This window comes from Orcinus orca, chromosome 4, assembly GCF_937001465.1.
Source record: "Orcinus orca chromosome 4, mOrcOrc1.1, whole genome shotgun sequence".
NCBI classification, from domain to species: domain Eukaryota; kingdom Metazoa; phylum Chordata; class Mammalia; order Artiodactyla; family Delphinidae; genus Orcinus; species Orcinus orca.
Window position 1 is genome coordinate 37,699,592 of NC_064562.1, and position 27,565 is coordinate 37,727,156.

At 37.7% G+C, this 27,565-nt stretch overlaps 1 protein-coding gene across 13 annotated transcripts in view; it reads left to right on the forward strand.

Annotated features, from left to right (window-relative positions):
• Nucleotides 1-27,565, forward strand: part of KLHL8 (kelch like family member 8) — a 59,391-nt gene that overhangs the window by 4,059 nt on the left and 27,767 nt on the right. For 8 of the 13 annotated variants that reach the window (XM_049709093.1, XM_033413389.2, XM_033413390.2 and 5 more), the window contains 2 exons: nt 7,573-7,684; nt 26,935-27,307. In XM_049709093.1, the coding sequence (XP_049565050.1) occupies nt 27,095-27,307 (213 nt within the window). In that variant the 5' untranslated portion in view covers nt 7,573-7,684; nt 26,935-27,094. Of the gene's footprint in view, nt 1-1,341; nt 7,699-26,934; nt 27,308-27,565 lie in introns of those variants that run through there. The other 5 variants (XM_049709090.1, XM_033413391.2, XM_049709091.1 and 2 more) reach the window with 4 other exon arrangements.

Here is a 27,565-nt window from a genome sequence, read left to right on the forward strand (position 1 = left end):
TTGCATTTTGGGAATTTCAGAAGTAGGTTAGTGTTCTAAGTTTGAGTTCATTCCTGTAATAGAGTTTGGAAGTAAGCTATATCAAACTGCCCTATTTTCTTTGTTAGTGGTAGATTGCTGGGCTATAAGGCTTTACAGTGTGAAGCGAACTTCTGTTTCTGGATCAGTTACCAGTAGCAGTCACAAGGTCTGAAGAGTATGAGGTGGATGAAGTGATGGTATACAAACTTATGAATGAGTGTATCCAGTGGAGTAATGTCTTTTTAAAAAATTATTAATTAATTAATTAATTTGTTTATTTGGCTGCGTCGGGTCTTAGTTGAGGCACGCAGGATGTTCGTTGAGGCGTGCGGGATCTTCCATTGAGGCGTGCGGGTTCTCTCTTCTGTAGTTGTGGTGTGCGGGCTTCAGGGCACGTGGGCTCTGTAGTTTGCGGCAGGTGGGCTCTCTCATTGAGGTGCATGAACTCAGCAGTTGTGGCCTGCAGGCTTAGTTGCCCCGTGGCATGTGGGATCTTAGTTCCCTGACCAGGGATCAAACCCACGTCCCTTGCATTGGAAGGCAGATTCTTTACCACTGGACCACCAGGGAAGTCCCCCTCTTTTTTGAGTTTTTTTCTTTTATTCCCCCCCCCTTTTTTTATTTTTTTGCCGTATGTGGGCGTCTCACTGCTGTGGCCTCTCCCGTTGCGGAGCACAGGCTCTGGACGCGCAGGCTCAGCGGCCATGGCTCACGGGCCTAGCCGCTCCGCGGCACGTGGGATCTTCCCAGACCGGGGCACGAACCCGTGTCCCCTGCATCGGCAGGCGAACTCTCAACCACTGCGCCACCAGGGAAGCCCCTCTTTTCCCCTTGGATATTGGTATTTTCATTTGATAGCTGAATGCTTTTCAAAGTTCAAGGTTCTAAATAAATACTTGGGGATTTATAAAGTAGCAGAACTATGTTCAGCTCTCTAGATTTGCACTTTATAAAAGTAGTCTGAGAGGTCTATATGGGTCTTGAAGATCAGTTAGAGATGAATGTCAGCATTTGCATAGTGTGTGTATATCTGTATACACACACACATATATATAAAAGTCACTGTGTTGCATCTTTAGTTATTTTAATGCAGAGGATTGTGTATTTCTTTAATAATGAAAGTTTGAGTTAAATTAATTGGATACAGAAAACAGGAATCATTTCAGCAAAAATTTTATCTATGGAAATACTGTCATGTTGAGAAGATCAGTGATTTTATAAGGGAAAAGAATCTGAAAAAATACGTATAAGTGAATCACTTTGCTGTTCACCTGAAACAAACACAACATTGTAAATCAACTATACTTCAATTTTTAAAAAATCTGTGATTTTATGTGTGTTCTCTTACTCTTGAACTTTAAAAAAAATTCAAAAATTTTCTGTATGGGGAGAATATTATTAACATCCATATTTAATTCTTAAAATCTATACATACCATACAAAGATGTAGTTACACTCCCTGTACAAAGACAGTTAGTGCCATCTTTGGCCTAGTGTTAAAAGTTTTGGCTGTATAGTCATGCAAGCCTGTGTTGAGTCTTGGGCATTGCCACTTATAGCTGTGTGACCTTGGGTAGGTTTCTTAACTTCTGTGAGCCTTATTATCTACAACTGTAAATATAGGAATAATACCTCTTTGAGTTGTCCTGAGGAGTGGAATGAATAAATGTGAAATATCTAACTCAAATAATAGCAGTTACTTGTATAACTTCTGTGCCAGACAATTTATTAACTCAGTCCTTATAACAGTTTTATGGATTATGAAATTTGTACTGTAACTTTCCTCATTTTTACAGGTAAAGAAACTGAGGCTGATAAAAGGTTATATAACTTAACCAAAGTCATACAGTCATACATACAAAGTAGATAGTAAGCACTCAACTAATGCTGACTGTTTATTTTTTTAAAAAAAAGACTTAGAGTAATATAGCCAGTTCTCATCTTTTGCTATAGTGAAAAATGAATCTGAATGTAGATCACTATATAGCATATTTTGTTTCTTTGCTGGAAAAAACATTGATTGAAGGATTGTGTTCCTCACCAAGGGCTGAGGATCACATAATTTGTAAAAGTAATAATGTCCATTTATTGAATGCTTGCTGTGAACTAGACACAGGGCTAAGTACTTTACTTATACTACTTCATTTATCCTTCCCAACAGTCTTACAGAAAGCTGAGGCTCAGAGTGATTTTAAGTGACTTGCCCAAGGTTACACAACTAGCAGGGACTCTCAAAACTGGCTCTAAAGTCTGCTATTAACCACTAGTTTATGTGCCTTGTGTTAAATATGACTATAGATTTCTCTAAAAAGAAAGGCAACAGCTTCAATAATTTTAAATAGGAAAAAAGTACTCTCATAGTTTAGAACTAGAAGTACAATAGGCCCTCTGTATCTGCAGATTCCATATATGCAGATTCAAGGAAACTCAGATCGAAAATATTCAAGAAAAAAATTCCAGAAAGTTCCAAAAAGCAAAACTTGAATTAGCTGTGCACTGGCAACTATTTACATAGCATTTACATTGTATTAGGTATTATAATTAATCCAGAGAGGATTTAAAGTATATGAGAGGAGGATGTACATAGGTTATATGCAAATACCATGCCATTTTATATAAGGGACTTGAGCATCATTGCATTTTGGTACGAAGTGCCGTGTCCTGGAACTAATCCCCCAGGATATCAAGGGAAGACTGTAAACAGCAATTTCCCAGATCTATGGTCTTGTAGGCCAAACCCAGCTTGCTTCTGGTTTTGTAAAGTTTTATTGGAACACAACCACACTCATTACTTTATTATCTGTGGGTGCTTTCCTACCACAATGGCATAGTTGAGTAGTTGGGACAGTCTCAGTGACACATAAAGCCTGAAATATTTACTGTCTGGCCCTTTACAGAAAAAGATTGTTGACCCCTGACCTAGACCAATGCTGTTCTTTTATAAATGAAGAAATTGAGACATGAGAGATTAGGTAACTTCCCAATAATGCAGTAGTTAAAATCCAATTCTGATACCTAACTCACTGTTTTTTCTCCTATACCGTGCTACTTCTTAAGTCCTATAAAATCAACAAGTGTACCATATAATCATTATATAAGGGACTTTAAAGTATTATAAAATGTTTATAATATATAGGAATATTTAACCTAGTTAAAACAGAATGCTAGCTATAATAAGAGTAAACATTTAGTCATTTCTCTTTCTTTCTTAGAATTTGAAGAGCTTTGGGATTACACTTTGTATAGCCCATGCCTTAAAGTTCTGCAGCCAGCTTTAAACTTATATTTCCTTATTTTCCTTCACAAATTTCTCTGTAAAAAATAGAGACTTTGGAATTGTTTCATTAATTGATTGTAAACAGCAGTTCAAGTTAGAAACCTATCACATATACATCTATAAAATACAGATCATACAGTTTGTACCTAGCTTCTTCTACTTACCGTTACATTATCCGTGGAAGTTTTTAAGCATTGAGGTGATGTGTTGAGATTTGAATTTGGGAATGATAACTGGCAGCAGTAAGAAGGATGTATTGGGGAGAGAAGAGGCTGTGGGGAGGCTATAATAATAACTGTGAGATGATGGGGCCTGTGACTAAAGTGGTGTGGCTGGAGAAGCAAGGCCAACAATATGAGAAAAATTTAGGGAGGAGAATGTATGAAACTTGGTTATAGTTGGATAAAGTGGAATGGGAGCTTTGAGTACATGTGAGCTATTGCATTCAATGGGCAGCCCTCTTGATCACCAAGGCTAGTTTAGGCTCTCCCATATTATCCAGCATATTTTTCTACTATTGCCTTTACCACATTATTATTATCACCTGTTTGTGTCCCGTCTAGATGATTCAAGCTCCTTAATGTTGGGAATTATGTCATGTCTTATTCATCTTTTGGGGGGACAGATTACTTTAAAAAATTAGATTATGCTTTTGCATACATTTTTTTTTTTAAAAAGAAAAATACAAGAGATAGATTGGTTAAGGTATTCCTAAATTTCTTCACATTTAGGATCTGACTCTTGAAGCATTTTAATGAGTCCCTTGTTTTTCCATTCATTATAATCTCATCCATCTAGAGGATTGATGATGCAGCCTTTCTTAAGTGTGCTGTATCATCTTCTGAGGGATTTTCGTCTAGGCCACTAACAACACCATTCCTCAGATTTTAATGTGGATACTTTCTTGGTGTAATACATGTTATTTTTGCATGTATCTTAGTAGCAAAACATAATACAGCCTCACCTATTGTGGCTACTTGCCTTGCTTGAGTCCCATAAAGTAGTGCTTTTCAGACGCTGTAGTGAAAAACTAGTCTATGAACTAATACTTTGGTAAAGACAACAAAAATAAATTACTGGAAAAATGAAATGAAAAAAAGGACACACAAAATTCAAACTTCAATTTTTTATGAAATTCAACAGACATAAAATTACTTTCAAATATAGTTTTGCTATCAGAGTTTCTAGACACTCCATTTGTGTACTGCCTCACTGCAGACCTGTTTAAAAAAAAAAACGTTTGTGGACCAGATCCATTTTGAATAGTACTGCTAGTACTGCTGTAAAGCACTTTGTTGTTGCTTTTCATATTCATCTTTGAATTTCCAGAACCTGCAATATTACATGTGATGACTGATTGAATGATTAATATAAGACAGATGGTGTTTATCCTTAACACTGACAGTGTTTGTTTTTTAATTGAAATTTCTTGAAATGTTATAAAACCACATGAGTAGTATATCCTTAGTATATATATGCATATGTTGGTTTATGTGCTTATTTTGTAAAAATAAAAGGAAGTTGCCAAACTCCAAAGAGAAGACTGATTCTTGTATAGCCATGGTAACAATTAGTCATCAGAACCAATTTCAAATCTGCTTACTCAATAAATGACAGTTCTTTAGCATTCATTTTAAGTCAGTGTAATAAATCAACAACAGCTTCCCTTAGTGAACAAGATTTTGCAAGCCTCTGCAAGTCCACCAGCCACTGAACGCCACACTTCCTCGCAAGCTCTATGTAAGATTAGCAATGTGCTCTACTCAGAGGACTATGCCTGACCAGCATGGCTCTCCCTGAAGTAAGAATTATTATTTAGCTTTGTGTTTTTTGCTTTATTTCATATATTGAGTGGGAAATATCTCATCTTTTGACACTTGGAAACAAATTATTGGTAAATTAATTTTTTAGTAGGCTTCATGTTTTTATTCAAGTAATTATCATCTGTTATCTGAGTACAACCCTGTGACTTCTATGACATTCTCAAGTAAAAATAATAATAGGGGCTCCTCTTAAGAGTTTGCAAATGCAATTCACATATTTAGGTAAACTTCAAGTCCTTTTTTTTAAAAAAAACTGTTTATACTAGGCCTTTAAACTATTGTGACTGTAATAAATTAAGTGGTCCAGTTCAGACAAGGAAATGATTATTGGTAGTGAAGCCTCAGTAGAATGCCTTCTCAATAAAACAGACTCTAAAATAGAAACATCTTTCAAAATATACAGTGCAGTGAAAATGTTGTTTTTAGACCAGGGAAATGACAGTAGTATTTAACAAGCAGATTCTGATAACAAATAACAATTGTATCTAAACATGCTAATGCTAAGAAACACATTTTTTTGTAAGTCACAGTAAATTCTTGGAAGTTTCATGTACCTTTACTGAGTAGGAACTACTGAAGCTGTAATTCAGTTTGTCAAAGCAGCAAATTTTCCTTTAATTATTGGCATAATATATTTTTTTCTGGACCATTTCATTCAAAATTTAAAATCTCTATACTCTTTGCTTTTGTAAATAAAAAGGAAATAATGAGTATAGCTTAATTTTTTTCTGACTTAAAAGTAAAAAAATAAATTTTAAGAAACATTTACCTGTGAAATGAAGTAATTCAAAAATGTCTGCTAAGTGACATCCTTTATGATTGTGATTAAAATAATATATGCAGAATGCAGTGTTATTTTAGTTAAGATAATTTATATGTTGATTTGGATAATAGAAAAACACTCTCCAGGGTTCATAATTAATCTGTTCATCCATTCCAAAAGTATTTTTAGCACCTCTGTTTACCATGTGTTGTGCTCAACATGGGAACAGTAGGAGTGCGTAGAAAGTGCCTATATTTTGGGGACTTACATAGTGTTACGGTAAAGACTAATAGTGAATAGGCAATTATTACGAGTATTATAAATTTGACTAAAAAGTTGAGTATGGTATAATCCACTATATAAGTACAATGAAAAAGATGTGATTAAATTGTTATAGGAGCACAGAGGAAGTACACCCAATCCAGACTAGGAATAAGGGAGATTTTCAGGGCTGGCCTTTTTGAGCAAATGAACCTCAGCTGAGTCTTAACAAATGAGTAGGTGTCAGTTGATAAGACTGGGAGTTGGTAAAGGGCATTTCAAAATGAGAAGATAGCCTGAACAGAGGCAGAGAGGTATGAAATAGCATGAAGTGTGTGGAGAATTACGTGCGGTCATGTTTTCCTCTACACAACATAAGGTGGGGTTTACCATCTTATTTCACAAATCCACACGAGTTAAGTTTGGTAAATACACACACATTCTCTGTCAACTTTCAGATATAGCTCTAAAATTAATCAGAAACTGCTATAAAATATATTTTGTATCATTTAAAATCTTCTAACTGAATTGTAAAGAGTACAAACTAAGGTTATTTTAAAGAAGAATGAGTCTAATAGCACTATTGCTGCCTGTAGTAAGTACTGCATCAGTAACTATATAGCATTGAGTTTACTTTAGAGGTGCTTTCAATCAAAGTGCCATTTGGAATTCTTTCTACTTAGTACTCTTCTGATTAATATTTAGTATAAAAGTCACTCTTTGCCTGTAAAGACCTTTCTGAGGATAATACAGTATGAGTTAATACAGTATTCTGCATAATAGTATTTCATCTTGATAGTACATGCTAAAATGTCAGATTATAAATGCAAAGAAGTCTGAAAAAAGAAAATAAAGTGGGCTGACTTCACATAGTAGTACCTTTATGCTTTTGCTGTAAGGCCTCTTTTCTGTCATTGTGAATTGTTGTGTTTACATGTAAAAGTACATTATTTTTTGTTGTGTATTTCCTACAGTGAACCAGTAAAACCTATCTTCTTCTGTTTGAAGTATTTTTTTCTTCAGAACTTCCTATTTTGTTGGTTGATGTGACTTTACTGGCTCTTAGAGGAACAATAAAAATGGCCTCAACTTCCTGTCTGCCTCAGTGTCATAATGTGCCAGGGTATGATAGAAACAAACTTCCGTGGACCATCTCTTTTTTTCTGGTGTTTTTAATCTCTTAATATATTGGGGAAGGAGGAGTATCATCTTTTTTTCTTCCTAGGAGTCAGAATCTTAGATACATTAAAAAAAATTCTGGGTTAGAGTTTAGGTGGAGTTACACTTGCACTCATTATTAATATGCAGTCTTTATAAGTCTCACAGTCAGTTCTTATTAGGATGTTATCTCTTTTTTTTTTAACGTCTTTATTGAATTTGTTACAGTAATGCTTCTGTTTTTTATGTTTTGGTTTTTTGGTCGCAAGGCATGTGGGATCTTAACTGGCCAACCAAGGATCGAACCTGCACCCCCTGCATTGGAAGGCAAAGTCTTAACCACTGGATCTCCAGGGAAGTCCCTCGGCTAAGTTCTATAGAGTGAGTGTCTTAGGGTAAATATTCTTTTCCTGCTCCTGTCTTCCTGTTCTACTTTATATAATAGACTTTTTAAAAAGTTGAAAACATTGCATTCTTTAAATAGACCATTTTAAAAGAATTTAGTATAGAAAGTTTTTGAGCTGTTGTGTCTTGCCCAAATCTGATGTCAAATGTAAAAGTAATTTTATCAAAATGAATATTTGTTAATGCCCTTTTTATAGAGCAGTCCTCTGACAAAGGAAATAATTTTATGACCATAATAAAGCCTTTTACTAGATAGAAGCTAGAGTAGTTTGATATAAGGTAAGATACGTAGATGTTTTTGAGACATAATCTTTTCAAAGAGTTCACACTGTATTAAGCAGATATGTCTAAAACACAAGGGGAAGAAAACTAAATGAATTAGAGAAGTCAAACTACTGTTTGTTTTCATAGAAGGGAGATCACATCCCATTGGAAGAATTAGAGAAGACTTCATGAAAGAAGCATTACTTAATAGGCTAGGCTTTCACATCATTGCCCCATGAGGAACAGCTTGAGAACTTGTACATAAACTTGAGGAAAATGGAATAGTGAAGTCTGTGATATAGTAGAAGAAGAATGGGCTTAATCAGAACTGAATTGAAACCCTAACTCCCACCATTTTTTAAAAAATAAATTTATTTTATTTATTTATTTTTGGCTTCATTGGGGTTTTGTTGCTGCACATGGGCTTTCTCTAGTTGCAGAGAGCGGGGGCTACTGTTCGTTGCGGTGCGTGTGCTTCTCCTTGCAGTGGCTTCTCGTTGTGGAGCACGGGCTCTAGGTGTACAGGTTTCAGTAATTATGGCACACGGGCTTAGTTGCTCTGCAACGTTTGGGATCTTCCTGTACCAGGGCTCAAACTCACGTTCCCTGCATTGGCAGGCGGATTCTTAACCACTGCACCACCAGGGAAGTCCCTTCCACCATTTTCTACCTGTGTGACAGCAAGTCAGGGATGTTTAGGCTGTCTGTAATGTAGTTGTGATGCTTAAATGACAGAGTACAGTCTGCTCTCTGTATCTGCACATTCTGCATCTGTGGAAAGGGAGGGCCAGCTGTATTATGCCATTTTGTATAAGAGACTTGAGCATCGTTGGGTTTTGGTATTTGAGGGGGGTCCTGGAACCAATCCCTCATGGATACTGAGGGATGACTGTATATGTAAGATTTCTGGAAAAATATGTGACACCCAGTGGTTTAGTAAATAGTCCTTCCCCTCCTTTTCCCTACTTTATGTCAAAAATTAATGGAGGAAAAGATTGGGAGGTAGGCTGAAGTCAGAGCAAGGAGAGTCTTGAATGCCTGGATAAGCTGTTGAAATACATAACATTAAGCAGTTTGGAAGGGACACTTATAGCTAGATAAATCTGGCAGCCTTGCCCTTGATGGATGTTTAGGGATGGGACAAAGGAGCATTAATGGTTAATGGAAGATATGAATTAGAGTACAGTGAAAGAGAGTAGAGTTCAATGAGAGTAGGAAGAAAGAGATGAATAGGAGAGAGATTTTTCCCAAGTAGAAATCAGGGGAATTAAAACTGATGGGTTATGTAAGTCGAAAAAGGAGTCAGATTGGCTCAGGATTTGAATTAGGGCAACTGAAAAAATGGCGTTGCCACTTGCAAAAGCAGAGGAATTAGAAAAAATAGCTGGTTTTACAAGGGGGAATTAGACTTTGATTTTTCATGTATTTTTGTTCTGTAATTCTGTTTCACTTGCAGTATGCTCTGAACAGTAGTGCAGGGGTTAATAGCACAGACACTTGGAGTCCTGCTGGCTAGGTTTGAGTCCTGACTCCACCACTTAAAATTATTGTATCTTCTTGGTGAATTGACCCTTTTGTGTATGTAGTGTCTTTTTTTTTTTTTTGAGGTAAACTACTCACAACATAAAATTTCCCATCTAAACCATTTTTTTTTTAAACCATTTTTAAGTGTACAGTACATTAGTGTTAAGTGTGTCTACATTGTGCAAAAATGAAATGCTTATACCCATTGAACGGCAACTCTTCTTTTTCCCCACCCCTCAGCCTCTGGTAATCACCATTTTATTTTTTTCTAAGAATATGACTACTTCAGATACCTCATATAAGTGGATTCATGCAGTATTTGTCTTTTTTGTGACGGCCTTATTTCACTTAGCATAAATGTCCTCAAGGTCCATCCGTGTTGTGGCATATAACAATTTTCTTCTTTTTTTTTTAAGACTGAATAATACTCATTCTATGAATAATACTCATTCTATGTGTATACCACTTTTTCTTAATCCATTCATCCATTGATGGGCATTTAGGTTGCTTCTACCTCTTGGCTGTTGTGAATAATGCTGCAGTGAACATGGTTACGCAAATATATCTTCTTGGTCCTGTTTTCAGTTCTTTTGTATATATACACAGAAGTGGGATTGCTGCATGATGTGGTAATTCTATTTTAGATTTTTGCGGAACTGTCATACTGTTTATGTTCTATCTGTACTGTATTAATATTCCCAGCAACAGTGTGTAAGGATTCCAGTTTCTCCACATCTTGGCCAGCATTTGTTATCTTCTGTTTGTTTTGAAAGTGTGAGGTGGTATCTCATTGTGATTTTGACTTGCATTTCCCTAATGATTAGCGATGTTAAGCACCTTTTCGTATGTTTATTGGCCATTTGTATTTCTTTGGAGAAATGTTTATTCAAGTTCTTTGCCCATTTTTAATTGGATTGTCAGTTTTTTATTGTGTGTTATAGGAGTTTATTATGGATATTAACCCCTCATCAGGTATATGGTTTGCAAATATTTTCTGCCATTCTGTGGGTTGCCTTTTTACCCTGTTGATTGTTTCCTTTGCTGCACAGAAGTTTTAAAGTTTGATATAGTCCCTGTTTGTCTATTTTTTTTCTTTTGTTGCTGGTGCTTTTGGTCATATATCCAAGAAATCATTGCCAAATCCAGTGTCAAAGTGTTTTCCCCATGTTTTCTTCTAGGAGTTTTATAGTTTCAGGTCTTACATTTAGATCTTTAATATACTTTGGGTTAATTTTTGTGCATGGTGTAAGGTAAGAGTCAAACTTTATTCTTTTGCATGTGGATATCCATGTTTTATATAGTGTCTTTTTATTATCACTGGTAATTTTCTTTACTCGGAAGTTTGTGTTTGATAATGCAGCCACTTCCATTTTCTTTACTATTACTATTAGCATTACTATTAGCATGGTATATCTGTTTCTATCCTTTTAACTTATTTGTATCTTTATACTTGAAGTGGCTCTTTTCTTGTAGGCAACTTATAGTTGGGTCTCACTTTTTTTTTTTCCCCCACTTTTTCTTATCCAGTCTGTCTTTTTCTTTTTTTTAGCCTTTATTTGAGGTAATTGTAGATTCACATGCAGTCGTGAGAAATAATAGATCTTGTATATCCTTCACCCAGTTTCCCTCAATGCTAATATCTTGCATAACTTTAGAACAATATCACAACCAAGGAATTGACATTAATATAGTCTGCTTACCTTATTCAGATTTCTCCTGTTTCACATGCACTAATTTATGAATGTATATGTTATCACATGTGTAAATTCATGTGACCACTACCACAGTCAAGATATAGTATAGTTCTATCACAAATATCTATTGTGGTACCCATTTACAACCCCAGCCACTCCTCTTCCTTCATCTTTCCCTATCTCCTGGCAACCACTAATCTTCTCTCCATCTCTATAATTTTGTCATTTCAAGATTGTTAGATAAATGGAATCATATAGTATGTAACCTTTTGAGACTTTTTTTTTTCATGCAGCATAATGTTATATGTTTCAATGGCTTATTCTTTTTTTATTGCTGAGTAGTATTTCTGAGTCTCTGTCTTTTAGTTGGGGGTGTTTAGACCACTTATATTTAACATGATTATTGACATAGTTGGGTTTAAATCAGCCATCCTTCTCAGGTTTTGGCAAACTATGACCCAAGGGCCAAATGACACCAACTGTTTTTATAAATTAAGTTTTACTGAAACACATCTATGCTCATTTACTTACTATTGTCTGTGGTTGCTTTTGTGCTACATTGGCAAAGTTGAGTAGTTGTGATAGAGATTTACCATCTGCGAAGCCTGAAATGCTTACTATCTGACTGTTTACCAAAGAGGTTTTCAGCTACAAATTGGGGTATTTGTTTTCTATTTGTTCCATCTGTTCATTGTTTATTCTGCATCAGAAATGTGAGCTTAAAAGATAGTAGAGTGGTTGCTGCCTATTAGAACATCTACACATGCTTTCCTCAGATAAAAGTTTAGACCTGACAGAAGGTGTCTGTATTAGTTCTCTACTCTGTTTAACAGACTACCATTAACTTAGTGGCTTAAAACAACACACATTTATTATCTTTCGGTTTCTGTGAGTAAGGAGTCTGGCTTATCTGGGTCCTTTGCTCAGGATCTCACAAAAGCTGCAGTCAGGGTGTGGGCCAGTCTTTGTTATCCTGTGGATGCTTAACTATGGAAAAAATCTACTTCCAAACTCATTTAGGTTGTTGGGAGAATTTCTTTGCAGTTGTGTGACTGAGGACCCTAACTTTTTACTGACAGTCAGGTGGAGGCCTCCCTCAGGTCCTGGGGATTGCCTATAGTTTCCTGCTACGTGGCTCTCTCAAGGCTTGCAGGAGAGGCTCTCACACAAGCTTATGTAATGTAACATAATCAAGAGAGTGACAGTTCATCACCTTTCCATATTCTGTTGGTTAGAAGCAAGTCACAGGTTCTTCTCATACTCAAGGGGATTATATGAAGGCATGACTCATTAGGGGTCACCATCATGTGTCCACCACAGTAACTTTAAGAAGATACTAATAACTATTGGGATTTCCCTGGAGGTCCAGTGGTTAAGACTTCGCGCTCCTAATGCAGGGGGCATGGGTTCGATCCCTGGTTGGGGAACCTAAGATCTTGTATGCTGCGTGGCGCAGCCAAAAAAAAAAAAAGTATATTAATAACTATAATCTGTACTCTTACATTGACCATTTTGGTTACTGTCAAAAGCTGGAAATAGTTGATGCAATTAACAGTAAAGAGGTAATACAGGAAAAGACTAGTTAAGGTATTTATCTTTTTCAAAAACTGCATAATAAGTGAAGCTTCCACGCTAATAATACCAGTATTTGCAACATGGGTCATACTTTCATAAGCACTTGTAAATCCATTATTGCGTTTGATATAATTCTCAGAATAGTCTTATGAAGTAGATAGGTATACCTATTTACAGATAAAGAAATTGAGGTTAGCAAAGACTTCAAAAAAAGCCAGTAAGTGGTATAATCACAGATTTTAACTTAAAGTCTCTTTGTTTCTGTCACTAAAATAGGATTGTAGCGTAGAACTATTGGTGGTGTGAATAGTCATCAAATATGCTTTGATAATGAGTAAGTTTGACTTTATGTAAATACTAGTAAATTCGATGTGAAAATGCAAATGAAATGAGATTTTTATAATGCAAGTGTCTGTGTTTAGCAACACCGTATCTCTAATCCCCAGAATATTTCTGTAAGGTTAGTAACTGGTTTCTCTGTTTCACAGAGGAGGTAACGAAAGTTTAAGCAGATTGTCATTTACCCAAGGTTACTCAGTTGGTAAATGGTGGAACCATGATCTGACCTCAAAATCTAGGATGAACCTATTTCAGTCAAAATACCCTCTTTTTTTTTTTTTTTTTTTTTTTTTGCGGTACGCGGGCCTCTCACTGCTGTGGCTTCTCCCATTGCGGAGCACAGGCTCCGGATGCGCAGGCTCAGCGGCCGTGGCTCACGGGCCTAGCCGCTCCGCGGCATGTGGGATCTTCCTGGACCGGGGCACGAACCCGTGTCCCCTGCATCAGCAAGCAGACTCTCAACCACTGAGCCACCAGGGAAGCCCTACCCTCTATTTTTGCTTTGCATCATCGGATAGTCTTTAAACTTAAAATTTTTAGCTCATAGCCTCTCTTTTTGGAGATAGTGCATTCCACATCCTGAAAGTCATGTGCTATTGAATTATTCTCAAATTAGATTTTTGTTTAATGTGATAAAATACACATAGCATAAAATTTACCATCTTAATTATTATTTTTTTTTTTTGCGGTACGCGGACCTCTCACTGTTGTGGCCTCTCCCGTTGGGGAGCACAGGCTCCGGACACCCAGGCTCAGCGGCCATGGCTCACGGGCCTAGCCGCTTCGTGGCATGTGGGATCCTCCTGGACCAGGGCACGAACCCATGTCCCCTGCATTGATAGGCGGACTCTCAATCACTGCGCCACCAGAGAAGCCCAACCATCTTAATTATTTTTAAGTGCATGTTTCAGTGGTATTAAATACATTCACATTGTTATGCCGTCATCACCACCATCCATTCCTATAACTCTTTTCATCTTGTAAAACTGAAACTCTGTACCCATTAAACAAGCCCCCATTCTCCTCTCCCCACAGCCGTTGGCAACCATCATTATACTTTCTGTCTTTATGATTTGGACTACTTGTACCTCATATATTAAATCATACAGTTTATCTTTTTTTGACTGGCTTATTTCACTTAGCATAATATCTTTAATGTTCTCAAGGTCTTCCACATTATGGCATATTGCAGAATTTCCTTTTTAAGGCAGAATAATATTTCATTGTATGTATATACCACATTTTGCTTATCCATTTGTCTATGGACACTTGAGTTGCTTCCACGTTTTAGCTATCGTGATTAGAGCTGTTATGAACATGCGTGTATAAATATCTCTTCAAGACCTTGCTTTCAGAGTCACAGACATAGAAAACAAACTTATGGTTACCAAAGGGGAAATGAGAGGGGGAGGGATAAATTAGGAGGTTGGGATTAACATATAGGTAACCAACAAGGACCTACTGTATAGCACAGGGAACTATATTCAGTATTTTATAATAACCTGTAAGGGAAAGTAATCTGAAAAAGAATATATATTATATACATATGTATATATGTGACTGAATCACTGTGCTTTACACCTGAAACTAACATGACATTGTAAATCAGCTGTACTTCAATTAAAAAAAAAGATCTTGCTTTCAATTCTTTTGGATATATATCCAGAAGTGGAATTGCTGCATGATATGGTAATTCTATTTTAAATTTTTTGAGGAACTACCACACTGTTTTCCACAGTGGCTGTACCATTTTATATTCCCACCAATAGTACACAGGGGTTCCAGTTTCTCCCCATCCGTGCCAACACTTGTTGGCTTTGGTATCAGGATAATGCTGGCCTCATAGAATCAGTGAGGAAGTGTTTCTTCCTCTTCAATTTTTTGGAAAAGTTTGAGAAGGAATGATATTAGTTCTTTAAGTGTTTGGTAAAATTTACCAGTGAAGTCATAAGGTCCAGGGTTTTTATTTGTTGGGAGATTTTTTTTTTTTAACATCTTTATTGGGGTATAATTGCTTTACAATGGTGTGTTAGTTTCTGCTTTATAACAAAGTGAATCAGTTACACATATACATATGTTCCCATATCTCTTCCCTCTTGCGTCTCCCTCCCTCCCACCCTCCCTATCCCACCCCTCCAGGCGGTCACAAAGCACTGAGCCGATATCCCTGTGCCATGTGGCTGCTTCCCACTAGCTATCTACCTTACGTTTGTTAGTGTGTATATGTCCATGACTCTCTCTCGCCCTGTCACAGCTCACCCTTCCCCATCCCCATATCCTCAAGTCTGTTCTCCAGTAGGTCTGTGTCTTTATTCCTGTCTTACCCCTAGGTTCTTCATGACATTTTTTTTCCTTCTTAAATTCCATATATATGTGTTAGCATACGGTATTTGTCTTTTTCTTTCTGACTTACTTCACTCTGTATGACAGACTCTAGGTCTATCCACCTCATTACAAATAGCTCAATTTTGTTTCTTTTTATGGCTGAGTAATATTCCATTGTATATATGTGCCACATCTTCTTTATCCATTCATCCGATGATGGGCACTTAGGTTGTTTCCATCTCCGGGCTATTGTAAATAGAGCTGCAATGAACATTTTGGTGCATGACTCTTTTTGAATTTTGGTTTTCTCAGGGTATATGCCCAGTAGTGGGATTGCTGGGTCATATGATAGTTCTATTTGTAGTTTTTTAAGGAACCTCCATACTGTTCTCCATAGTGGCTGAACCAATTCACATTCCCACCAGCAGTGCAAGAGTGTTCCCTTTTCTCCACACGCTCTCCAGCATTTATTGTTTCTAGATTTTTTGATGATGGCCATTCTGACTGGTGTGAGATGATATCTCATTGTAGTTTTGATTTGCATTTCTCTAATAATTAATGATGTTGAGTATTCTTTCATGTGTTTGTTGGCAGTCTGTATATCCTCTTTGTAGGAAGGTCTATTTAGGTCTTCTGCCCATTTTTGGATTCGGTTTTTTTTTTGTTATTGAGCTGCTTGTAAATTTTGGAGATGAATCCTTTGTCAGTTGCTTCATTTGCAAATATTTTCTCCCATTCTGAGAGTTGTCTTTTGGTCTTCTTTATGGTTTCCTTTGCTGCGCAAAAGCTTTTAAGTTTCATTAGGTCCCATTTGTTTATTTTTGTTTTTATTTCCATTACTCTAGGAGGTGGGTCAGAAAGGATCTTGCTGTGATTTATGTCATAGAGTGTTCTGCCTATGTTTTCCTCTAAGAGTTTGATAGTTTCTGTCCTTACATTTAGGTCTTTAATCCATTTTGAGCTTATTTTTGTGTATGGTGTTAGGGAGTGAGCTAATCTCATACTTTTACATGTACCTCTCCAGTTCTCCCAGCACCACTTATTGAAGGGGCTGTCCTTTCTCCACTGTACATTCCTGCCACCTTTATCAAAGATAAGGTGTCCATATGTGCGTGGGTTTATCTCTGGGCTTTCTATCCTGTTCCATTGATCTATCTTTCTGTTTTTGTGCCAGTACCATACTGTCTTGATTACTGTAGCTTTGTAGTATAGTCTGAAGTCAGGGAGCCTCATTCCTCCAGCTCCTTTTTTCGTTCTCCAGATTGCTTTGGCTATTCGGGGTCTTTTGTGTTTCCATATAAATTATGAAATTTTTTGTTCTAGTTCTGTGAAAAATGCCAGTGGTAGTTTGATAGGGATTGCATTGAATCTATAGATTGCTTTGGGTAGTAGAGTCATTTTCACAATGTTGATTCTTCCAATCCAAGAACATGGTATATCTCTCCATCTATTTGTATCATCTTTAATTTCTTTCATCAGTGTCTTACAATTTTCTGCATACAGGTCTTTTGTCTCCTTAGGTAGGTTTATTCCTAGATATTTTATTCTTTTTGTTGCAATAGTAAATGGGAGTGTTTTCTTCATTTCAATTTCAGATTTTTCCTCATTAATATATAGGAATGCCAGAGATTTCTGTGCATTAATTTTGTATCCTGCTACTTTACCAAATTCACTGATTAGCTCTAGTAGTTTTCTGGTAGCATCTTTAGGATTCTCTATGTATAGTATCATGTCATCTGCAAACAGTGACAGCTTTACTTCTTCTTTTCTGATTTGTATTCCTTTTATTTCCTTTTCTTCTCTGATTGCTGTGGCTAAAACTTCCAAAACTATGTTGAATAACAGTGATGAGAGTGGGCAACCTTGTGTTGTTCCTCATCTTCGTGGAAATGCTTTCAGTTTTTCACCATTGAGGATGATGTTGGCTGTGGGCTTGTCATATATGGCCTTTATTATGTTGAGGAAAGTTCCCTCTATGCCTACTTTCTGCAGGGTTTTTATCATAAATGGGTGTTGAATTTTGTCAAAAGCTTTCTCTGCATCTATTGAGATGATTATATGGTTTTTCTCCTTCAATTTGTTAATATGGTGTATCACATTGATAGATTTGCGTATATTGAAGAATCCTTGCATTCCTGGAATAAACCCCACTTGATCATGGTTTACGATCATTTTAATGTACTGTTGGATTCTGTTTGCTAGTATTTTGTTGAGGATTTTTGCATCTACGTTCATCAGTGATAATGGCCTGTAGTTTTCTTTCTTTGTGACATCCTTGTCTGGTTTTGGTATCAAGGTGATGGTGGCCTCGTAGAAGGAATTTGGGAATGTTCCTCCTTCTGCTATATTTTGGAAGAGTTTGAGAAGGATAGGTGTTATCTCTTCTCTAAATGTTTGATAGAATTTGCCTGTGAAGCCATCTGGTCCTGGGCTTTTGTTTGTTGGAAGGTTTTTAATCACAGTTTCAATTTCAGTGCTTGTGATTGGTCTGTTCATATTTTCTATTTCTTCCTGATTCAGTCTTGGCAGGTTGTGCATTTCTAAGAATTTGTCCATTTCTTCTAGATTGTCCATTTTATTGGCATAGAGTTGCTTGTAATAATCTCTCATGATCTTTTTTATTTCTGCAGTGTCAGTTGTTACTTCTCCTTTTTCATTTCTAATTCTATTGATTTGAGTCTTCTCCCTTTTTTTCTTGATGAGTCTGGCTAGTGGTTTATCTATTTTGTTTACCTTCTCAAAGAACCAGCTTTTAGTTTTATTGATCTTTGCTATTGTTTCCTTCATTTCTTTTTCATTTATTTCTGATCTGATTTTTATGATTTCTTTCCTTCTGCTAGCTTTGGGGTTTTTTGTTCTTCTTTCTCTAATTGCTTGAGGTGCAAGGTTAGGTTGTTTATTCAAGATGTTTCCTGCTTCTTAAGGTGGGCTTGTATTGCTATAAACATCCCCCTTAGAACTGCTTTTGCTGCATCCCATAGGTTTTGGGTCGTTGTGTCTCCATTGTCATTTGTTTCTAGGTATTTTTTGATTTCCTCTTTGATTTCTTCAGTAGTGTATTGTTTAGCCTCCATGTGTTTGTATTTTTTACAGATCTTTTCCTGTAATTGATATCTAGTCTCATGGCGTTGTGGTCGGAAAAGATACTTGATACAATTTCAAATTTCTTGGGTCACAAAGGCTTGATTTGTGACCCAAGATATGATCTATCCTGGAGAATGTTCCATGAGCACTTGAGAAAAATGTGTATTCTGTTGTTTTTGGATGTAGTGTCCTATAAATATCAATTAAGTCCATCTTGTTTAATGTATCATTTAAAGCTTGTGTTTCCTTATTTATTTTCATTTTTGATGATCTGTCCAAGGGTGAAAGTGTGGTGTTAAATTCCCCTACTATGAATGTGTTACTGTCGATTTCCCCTTTTATGGCTGTTAGTATTTGCGTTATGTACTGAGGTGCTCCTGTGTTGGGTGCATAAATATTTACAATTGTTACATCTTCTTCTTGGATCGATCCCTTGATCATTATGTAGTGTCCTTCTTTGTCTCTTCTAATAGTCCTTATTTTAAAGTCTATTTTGTCTGATATGAGAATTGCTACTCCAGCTTTCTTTTGGTTTCCATTTGCATGGAATATCTTTTTCCATCCCCTTACTTTCAGTCTGTATGTGTCTCTAGGTCTGTAGTGGGTCTCTTGTAGACAGCATATATATGGGTCTTGTTTTTGTATCCATTCAGCCAATCTGTGTCTTTTGGTGGGAGCATTTAGTCCATTTACATTTAAGGTAATTATCGATATGTATGTTCCTATTCCCATTTTCTAAATTGTTTTGGGTTCGTTATTATAGGTCTTTTCCTTCTCTTGTGTTTCTTGTCTAGAGAAGTTCCTTTAGCATTTGTTGTAAAGCTGGTTTGGTAGTGCTGAACTCTCTCAGCTTTTGCTTGTGTGTAAAGGTTTTAATTTCTCCATCAAATCTGAATGAGATCCTTGCTGGGTAGAGTAGTCTTGGTTGCAGGTTTTTCTCCTTCATCACTTTCAGTATGTCCTGCCACTCCCTTCTGGCTTGTAGGGTTTCTGCTGAGAGATCAGCTGTTAACCTTATGGGAATTCCCTTGTGTGTAATTTGTTGTTTTTCCCTTGCTGCTTTTAACATGCTTTCTTTGTATTTAATTTTTGACAGTTTGATTAATATGTCTTGGCGTATTTCTCCTTGGATTTATCCTGTATGGGACTCTCTGTGCTTCCTGGACTTGGTTAACTAGTTCCTTTCCCATATTAGGGAAGTTTTCAACTATAATCTCTTCAAATGTTTTCTCAGTCCCTTTCTTTTTCTCTTCTTCTTCTGGAACCCCTATAATTCAAATGTTGGTGCGTTTAATGTTGTCCCAGAGGTCTCTGAGACTGTCCTGAGTTCTTTTCATTCTTTTTTCTTTATTCTGCTCTGCAGTAGTTATTTCCACTATTTTCTCTTCCAGGTCACTTATCTGTTCTTCTGCCTCAGTTATTCTGCTATTGATCCCATCTAGAGTACTTTTAATTTCATTTATTGTGTTGTTCATCATTGCTTGTTTCATCTTTATTTCTTCTAGGTCCTTCTTAACTGTTTCTTGCATTTTGTCCATTCTGTTTCCAAGATTTCGGATCATCGTTACTATCATTATTCTGAATTCTTTTTCAGGTAGACTGCCTATTTCCTCTTCATTTGTCAGGTCTGGTGCATTTTTATGTTGCTCCTTCATCTGCTGTGTGTTTTTCTGTCTTCTCATTTTGCTTATCTTACTGTGTTTGGGGTCTCCTTTTTGCAGGCTGCAGGTTTGTAGTTCCCGCTGTTTTTGATGTCTATCTCCAGTGCCTAAGGTTGGTTCAGTGGGTTGTGTAGGCTTCCTGGTGGAGGGGACTAGTGCCTGTGTTGTGGTGGATGAGGCTGGATCTTGTCTTTCTGGTGGGCAGGTTCACGTCTGGTGGTGTGTTTTGGGGTGTCTGTGGCCTTATTATGATTTTAGGCAGCCTCTCTGCTAATGGGTGGGGTTGTGTTCCTGTCTTGCTAGTTGTTTGGCATAGGTTGTCCAGCACTGTAGCTTGCTGGTCGTTGAGTGAAGCTGGGTGCTGGTGTTAAGATGGAGGTCTCTGGGAGATTTTCGCCGTTTGGTATTATGTGGAGCTGGGAGGTCTCTTGTTGACCAGTGTCCTGAAGTTGGCTCTCCTACCTCAGAGGCAGAGCCCTGACTCCTGGCTGGAGCACCAAGAGCCTTTGATCCACACGGCTCAGAATAAAAGGGAGAAAAAGTAGAGAGAATTAGTAGAAGTATGAAGAAAGAAAGGAAGGAGGGAAGGAAGGAAGGAAGAAAGAAAGAAAGAAAGAAGTAAAGAAGGCAAGAAGGAAAGAAAGGAGGGAGGGAGAGAGGAAGGAAGGAAGGAGGGAAAGAAGGAAAAAAGAAAGAAAGAAGATACAGTAAAATAAAATAAAGTATAATAAAGTTATTGAATTAAAAAATACTTATTTAGGGAAAAAAAGGGACGGATAGAACCTTAGGACAAATGTTGGAAGCAAAGCTATACAGACAAAATCTTACACAGAAGCATACACATACACCCTCACAAAAAGAGGTAAAGGGGAAAAAATCATAAATCTTGCTCTCAGAGTCCACCTCCTCAATTTGGGATGATTTGTTGTCTAAAAGAGGGAAGGAAGGAAAGGAAGGAAGGAAGGAAGGAAAGAAGGTAAAGTATAATAAAGTTATTAAAATTAATTATTAAGAAAAAAAAACCATGGACGGATAGAACCCTAGGACAAATGGTGGAAGCAAAACTATACAGACAAGATCTCAGACAGAAGCATACACATACACATTCACAAAAAGAGGAAAAGGGGAAACAATCATAGATCTTGCTCTCGAAGCCCACCTCCTCAATTTGGGATGACTCATTGTCTATTCATGTATTCCACAGATGCAGGTACATCAGGTTGATTGTGGAGCTTTAATCTGCTGTTTCTGAGGCTGCTGGGAGAGATTTCCCTTTCTCTTCTTTGTTCTCACAGCTCACAGGGGCTCAGCTTTGGATTTGGCCCTGCCTCTGCGTGTAGGTCGCTGGAGGGCGTCTGTTTTTCGTTCAGACAGGACGGGGTTAAAGGAGCCGCTGATTCGGGGGTTCTGGCGCACTCAGGCCGGGGGGGGGGGGGGGGAGGGAGGGGCACTGCGGGCGGGGCGGGTCTGCGGCGGCAGAGGCCGGCATGACGTTGCACCAGCCTGAGGCCCGCCGTGCGTTCTCCCGGGGAAGTTGTCCCTGGATCCCGGGAACCTGGCAGTTGGGGGCTGCACAGGCTCCGCGGAAGACGGGTGTGGATAGTGACCTGTGCTCGCACACAGGCCCCTTGGTGGCGGCAGCAGCAGCCTTAGCATCTCCCGCCCGTCCCTGGGGTCCGCGGTTTTAGCCACGGCTCGCGCCAGTCTCTAGGGTCCGCGCTTTTAGCCGCGGCTCGCGCCCGTCTCTGGGGTTCGCGCTTTTAGCCGCGGCTCTCGCTCGTCTCTGGAGTTCCTTTAAGCAGCGCTCTTAAACCCCTCTCCTCGCGCACCAGGAAACAAAGAGGAAAGAAAAAGTCTCTTGCCTCTTTGGCAGGTGCAGACTTTTCCCCGGATTCCCTCCCGGCTAGCCGTGGTGCACTAACCCCTTCAGGCTATGTTCAGGCCGCTAACCGCAGTCCTCTCCCTGCGCTCCAACCGAAACTGTTGGGAGATTTTTGATTACTGATACAATCTCTTTACAAGTTATAGGTCTATTCAGATTTTCTATTTCTTTGTGATTTAGTCTTAATAGGTTTTGTGTTTCTAGGAACTTGTCCTTTTCATCTAGGTTATCCAATTTGTTGATGTACAGTTCATAATTTTCTCTTATAGTTCTTTTTATTTCTTTAGAATCAGTAGTAATGTCCCCATTTTCATTTCTGAATATAGTGATTTGAGGCTTATCTCTTTTTTCTTTTTTCTTGCGGTACGCGGGGCTCTCACTGTTGTGGCCTCTCCCGTTGCAGAGCACAGGCTCCGGATGCGCAGGCCCAGCAGCCATGGCTCACGGGCCCAGCCGCTCCGCGGCATGTGGGATCCTCCTGGACTGGGGCACAAACCCGTGTCCCCTGCATCGACAGGCGGACTCTCAACCGCTGCGCCACCAGGGAAGCCCTTCTTTTTTTTTCAATTTTATTTATCTTTGGCGGTGTTGGGTCTTCGTTGCTGCGTGGGGCTTTCTCTAGTTGCGGCGAGCAGGGGCTACTCTTTGTTGCGGTGCATTGGCTTCTCATTACGGTAGCTTCTCTTTTTGCGGAGCACGGGCTCTAGATGCACAGACTTCAGTAGTTGCGGCACAAGGGCTCAGTAGCTGTGTCCCGTGGGCTCTAGAACGCAGGCTCAGTAGTTGTGGCACATGGGCTTAGTTGCTCCATGGCATGTGGGATCTTCCCAGACCAGGGATTGAACTCATGTCCCCTTCCTTGGCAGGTGTGTTCTTAGCCACTGCACCACCAGGGAAGTCCCTCTCTTTTTGTCGTAGTCTGTCTAGCTGAAATTTTGTCAATTTTGTTGATCTTTTCGGAGAACAAACTTTTGGCTTGATTGACTTTCCTCTATTGTTTTTCTCTTCTCTGTTTAATTTCTCTTTGCTCAAACCTTTATTATTTACTTCCTTCTGCTAGATTTGGGTTTAGTTTATTCGTCTTTTTTCTAGTTCCTGAGGTTTTAAAGTTAGGTTGTTGATTTGATTTTTTTTTTGATGTGTTTAAAACTGTAAATTTCCCCCTTAGTGGGAAATTAGCTTAGCTTTCACTGCATCTCATGTTTTAGTATGTTGTGTTTTTGTTTTCATTTTACTCTAAGTATTTTCTAATTTCTCTGTGATTTCTTCTTTGATCCATCAGTTGTCTAAAATTGTGTTAATTTCCACAATTTTGTAAATTTTTTGGTTTTCTTTTTTGTTATTGATTTCTAACTTCATTGTGTTGTGGTTAGAGAAGATACTTGGTATATCTATCTTTTAAAATCTATTGAGTCTTAATTTGTGGCCTAATATGTTGTCTCTCCTGGAAAACGTCCCATGTGCATGTACTTGAGAAGAATGTGTATTCTGCTGTTGTTGGGTAGTGTTCTGCATATGTCTGTTAGATCTAGTTGGTTTATTGTGTTAAGTCCTCTGTTTCCATACTTATGTCTGGTTGTTTTGTTCATTATTGTGAGTAGGCTATTGAAGTCTCCAACTATTATTGTAGAACTGTCTGTTTCTCCCTTCATTTCTTAGTTTTTGCTCCATATGTTTTCATGACTTGTCATTATATATGTAAATGTTTATAATTGTATATCCTTGCTGTATTGAACCTTTTATTAATATATACTGTCCTTTTTTGTTTCTTGTAACATTTTTTATTTAAAATCTTATTTTTGTCTGATACTAGTGTAGCCACTTTGGCTCTTTTTTTGGTTACTGTTTGCATGGAATATTTTTTTCAATCCTTTTCATTTCAACCTGTTTGTGTTTTTGGATCTCAAATGAGTCTTGTGTAGACAGCATATAATTGGATCATGTGTTTTTATTCATTCTGCCAATCTCTGTCTTTTGATTGGAGTGTTTATTAATTCATTGATGTTTGTAGTAATTACTGATTAGGAAGGACTTATTTCTGGTATTGTGCTATTTGTTTCCTATGTGCCTTAGCGCTTTTTGAGCCTCATTTCCTGTATTACTGTCTTCTTTTGTGTTTAGTTGATTTTTTTTGTAGTGAAATGTTTAAGTTCCTTTCTTATTTTCTTATGTGTATACTCTATAGGCATTTTCTTTGTGGTTATCATGAGGATTACATTTAACATCCTACAATTATAATACTCTAATTTGAATTTATACTAGCTTAGCTTCAATAACAGACAAAAACTCTGCTTCTTTACAGTTTCATCTCTACCCTTTTCAGTTGTTGATGTCACAAAATTGCATCTTTATACATTGTGTGCCTAAAAACATGAACTAAAAATTCAAATTATTAAAATTGTTTAATTTAAATTTTATTTAAGTTTTATTTTTTACTTATTATTTTAAGTATTCTCCTAAATTATGTAGGAAACGTGATTTGGTGTAACAAAGCAAAATTACAGTAAAACTAGCTTTTTACATTAATAATTCTTTAAAAATGTATTTGTCTCTCAAATATAAAAAGTACAGTTACAAACCACTGTTACAATAATACTAGTTTTTCTACTTACCCATGTATTTACTTTTATATTCATATAGCTTTGAGTTACTGTCTAGTGTTCTTTCATCTCTTTCATCTTGTAGGTCTCCCTTGAGTTGCAGACCAGGTCTAGTGATCATGAACTCCCTCAGCTTTTGTTTATCTGGGTGTGTCTTACTTTCTCTCTCACTTTTGAAGGACAGTTTTTCTGGATATAGATCCTTCATTGACACATCTTGTCTTTTAGTACTTTTAACATATCCGCCCATTGTCTTTTGGCCTCCAAAGTTTCTGATGAGAAATCTGCTGATAATCTTATTGAGATCACTGGTATGTGATGATTCACTTCTCTTCTTGTTTTCAAGATTCTCTCTTTAGCTTTTTGGAAGTTTGATTATAATATGTCTTGGTGTGGGTCTCTTTGAGGTCATATTTTTTGGAGTCACTTGGATGTTTATGTTCATGTCTTTCATTAAATTTGGGAAGTTTTCAGCCAGTATTTCTTCAGATATTCTCTCTGCCCTCTTCTCTGTCTTTTATCCTTCTAGGACTCTCATGATATGTATGTTGATCTGTTTGATGGTGTTCCCCAGGTCCCTTAGGTGCTGTTTATGTTTCTTCAATCTTTGTCAGACTTGATAATTTTCATTGTCTTAGCTTCAACTTTGCTAAATCTTTTTTCTACCTGCCCAGATCTGCCTTCAAATCCATCTAATGATTTTTTTTTTACATTTATTTTTGGCTGCATTGGGTCTTCATTGCTGCACGTGGTCTTTCTCTAGTTGTGGCGAGCGGGGTCTACTCTTTGTTGTGGTGCATGGGCATCTCATTGCGGTGGCTTCTCTTGTGGCGGAGCACAGGCTCTAGGCGTGTGGGCTTCAGTAGTTGTGGCTAGTGGGCTCTAGAGCGTAGGCTCAGTAGTTGTGGTGCACAGGCTTAGTTGCTCCATGACATGTGAGATCTTCCCAGACCAGGGCTTGAACCTGTGTCCCCTGCATTGGCAGGCGGATTCTTAACCACTGTGCCACCAGGGAAGCCCCCCTCTAATGAATTTTTAATTTCAGTTATTAATATTACAGTTCCAGAATCTCTCTGTGGTTCCTTTTTAGGTTTTCTGTTTCTCTGTTGATAGTTCCATTTTGTTAACACAAATGACTTTGTTCACATCTTCCTTTAGTTCTTTGAGCATCTTCAAGACAGTCTTTTTAAAGTCTTTGAAAAAGAACTAATGGCATTTTTACTAGACAGAGACAGTTTCTGTTGATTTATTTTTCCCCTTGAATAAGCCATACTTTTCTGTTTCTTTGTATGCCTTGTGATTTTTTTGGTTGTTAAATACTAGATGTTTGAGTCTAATAATGTGGTAACTCTGAAAATCAGATTTTTCCCTATTCCTTAAGGCTTGTTGTGGTTTTTTTGTTGTTTGGCTTTTTTTTTTTTTTAATTGTTGTGGGCTGTCTTTATGATGAAGATCAGCTTGAGGTTTAAACTTAAAGTCTTCTCAGGTCTTTTCTGAGCCTTTTCCTGGGCATGCATGGTCACTTTCTGATTTTCCTTGTATATGCAGTTGTTTTTTAATGTCTTAGTCTTTAGTGTCTTACTTCCAAAAGGGGAAATAGTGAAAAATGCAGCGGTAAAGGGCACCAGCCTTTAAAATATCGTGGAAGTCACTTCAGATGAGAGGGAGGGGCCTGCAACAGTGGGAGGAGGTGCAATCACAGTGGCTGGCCACCTCTTTGTCTGCACCTCTGTGATCAGAAACAGTAGTGAGCAATCAGAGGAGAGATCCCTGATATTCAGAGGGTAGAGTCCTTCTTGCCTACTGTGGCTTCTGCAAACTCTGTGCAAGCTGCTCCAGAAACACATGCACAGCTGCTTGCCACATGGCTGAGGGTGGGCAGCTGCTACTGTACACAGAGCTGACATTGACCAAAGTCAACTGTAATTTACTAAGTCTTCTGGAAGTTGTAATCCTTCAGCCGACTCCAGAGTTTCAAAACAGTTACATCAGACAGATTCTGTCAGTGCAGTTGTTGTCTATGTGGGGAGACAGATTCCTTGTGCTTCTACTCCACCATCTTCCCACAATTTTCCAATTAGATTTTAAAGGAGTCCCTTCACTGATACAATTAGCTGAGGTGGCTTATGTGACATTTAGTGTAAAAATACAAAGTCACCTGTTCTTCTTTCAACAGTGATTTATATGGTCATTTTACATATACGGTATTGGTAAACTATAATTTCTAGTAATCATTTTTTGAGTGGTTGTTTTATGTGTGTTTTGTTATGTTTTTCAGTCTCAGCTAACTGGACAATGGCAGTTGAGTAGGTTTTGAAAAATGTCTGAAGTTTAGTGGACTGCATCTACCTTCTCCCCATCTACCTTTTCCCCGTCCTTTACAAAAGAATAAATGGAATGTTTGAGAAGAGAGCTGTATTAAAAGAAGCGTGTTACAAATGGCTTCAGAATCTGTAAATGCAAAACAAGCTAGGAATCGCTTCACAAAGGGGAAGAGGCAACAGCACCAGCAAGTAAAGAACAGATCTTCCCTTGGTGATGGTGATGGAGAAGACTCCTTTATCTTTGAAGCAAATGAAGCTTGGAAAGATTTTCATGGTTCTCTTCTTCAGTTTTATGAAAATGGAGAACTCTGTGATATCACATTGAAGGTGAGACTGTCTTTTTTTCTTTCCTCAATCTCTTCAGTGTATTATATAAAATAAAGGTTTCTATAACCAGGCAAGGCAAATTTTTGTTGCTTTACTTATTATAGTCAGAACGGTTTTAGTTTCAACCCTTTATTACATTGAAGGGGAAGGGACATAAGGGAGGGTAAGTAAAGGGAACCTAGCATAAGATAAAATTATTATACTAATTAAATGTTGATATTCACTATTTCTTAGTTTCACTTCTGAAAGTTCTGGAGC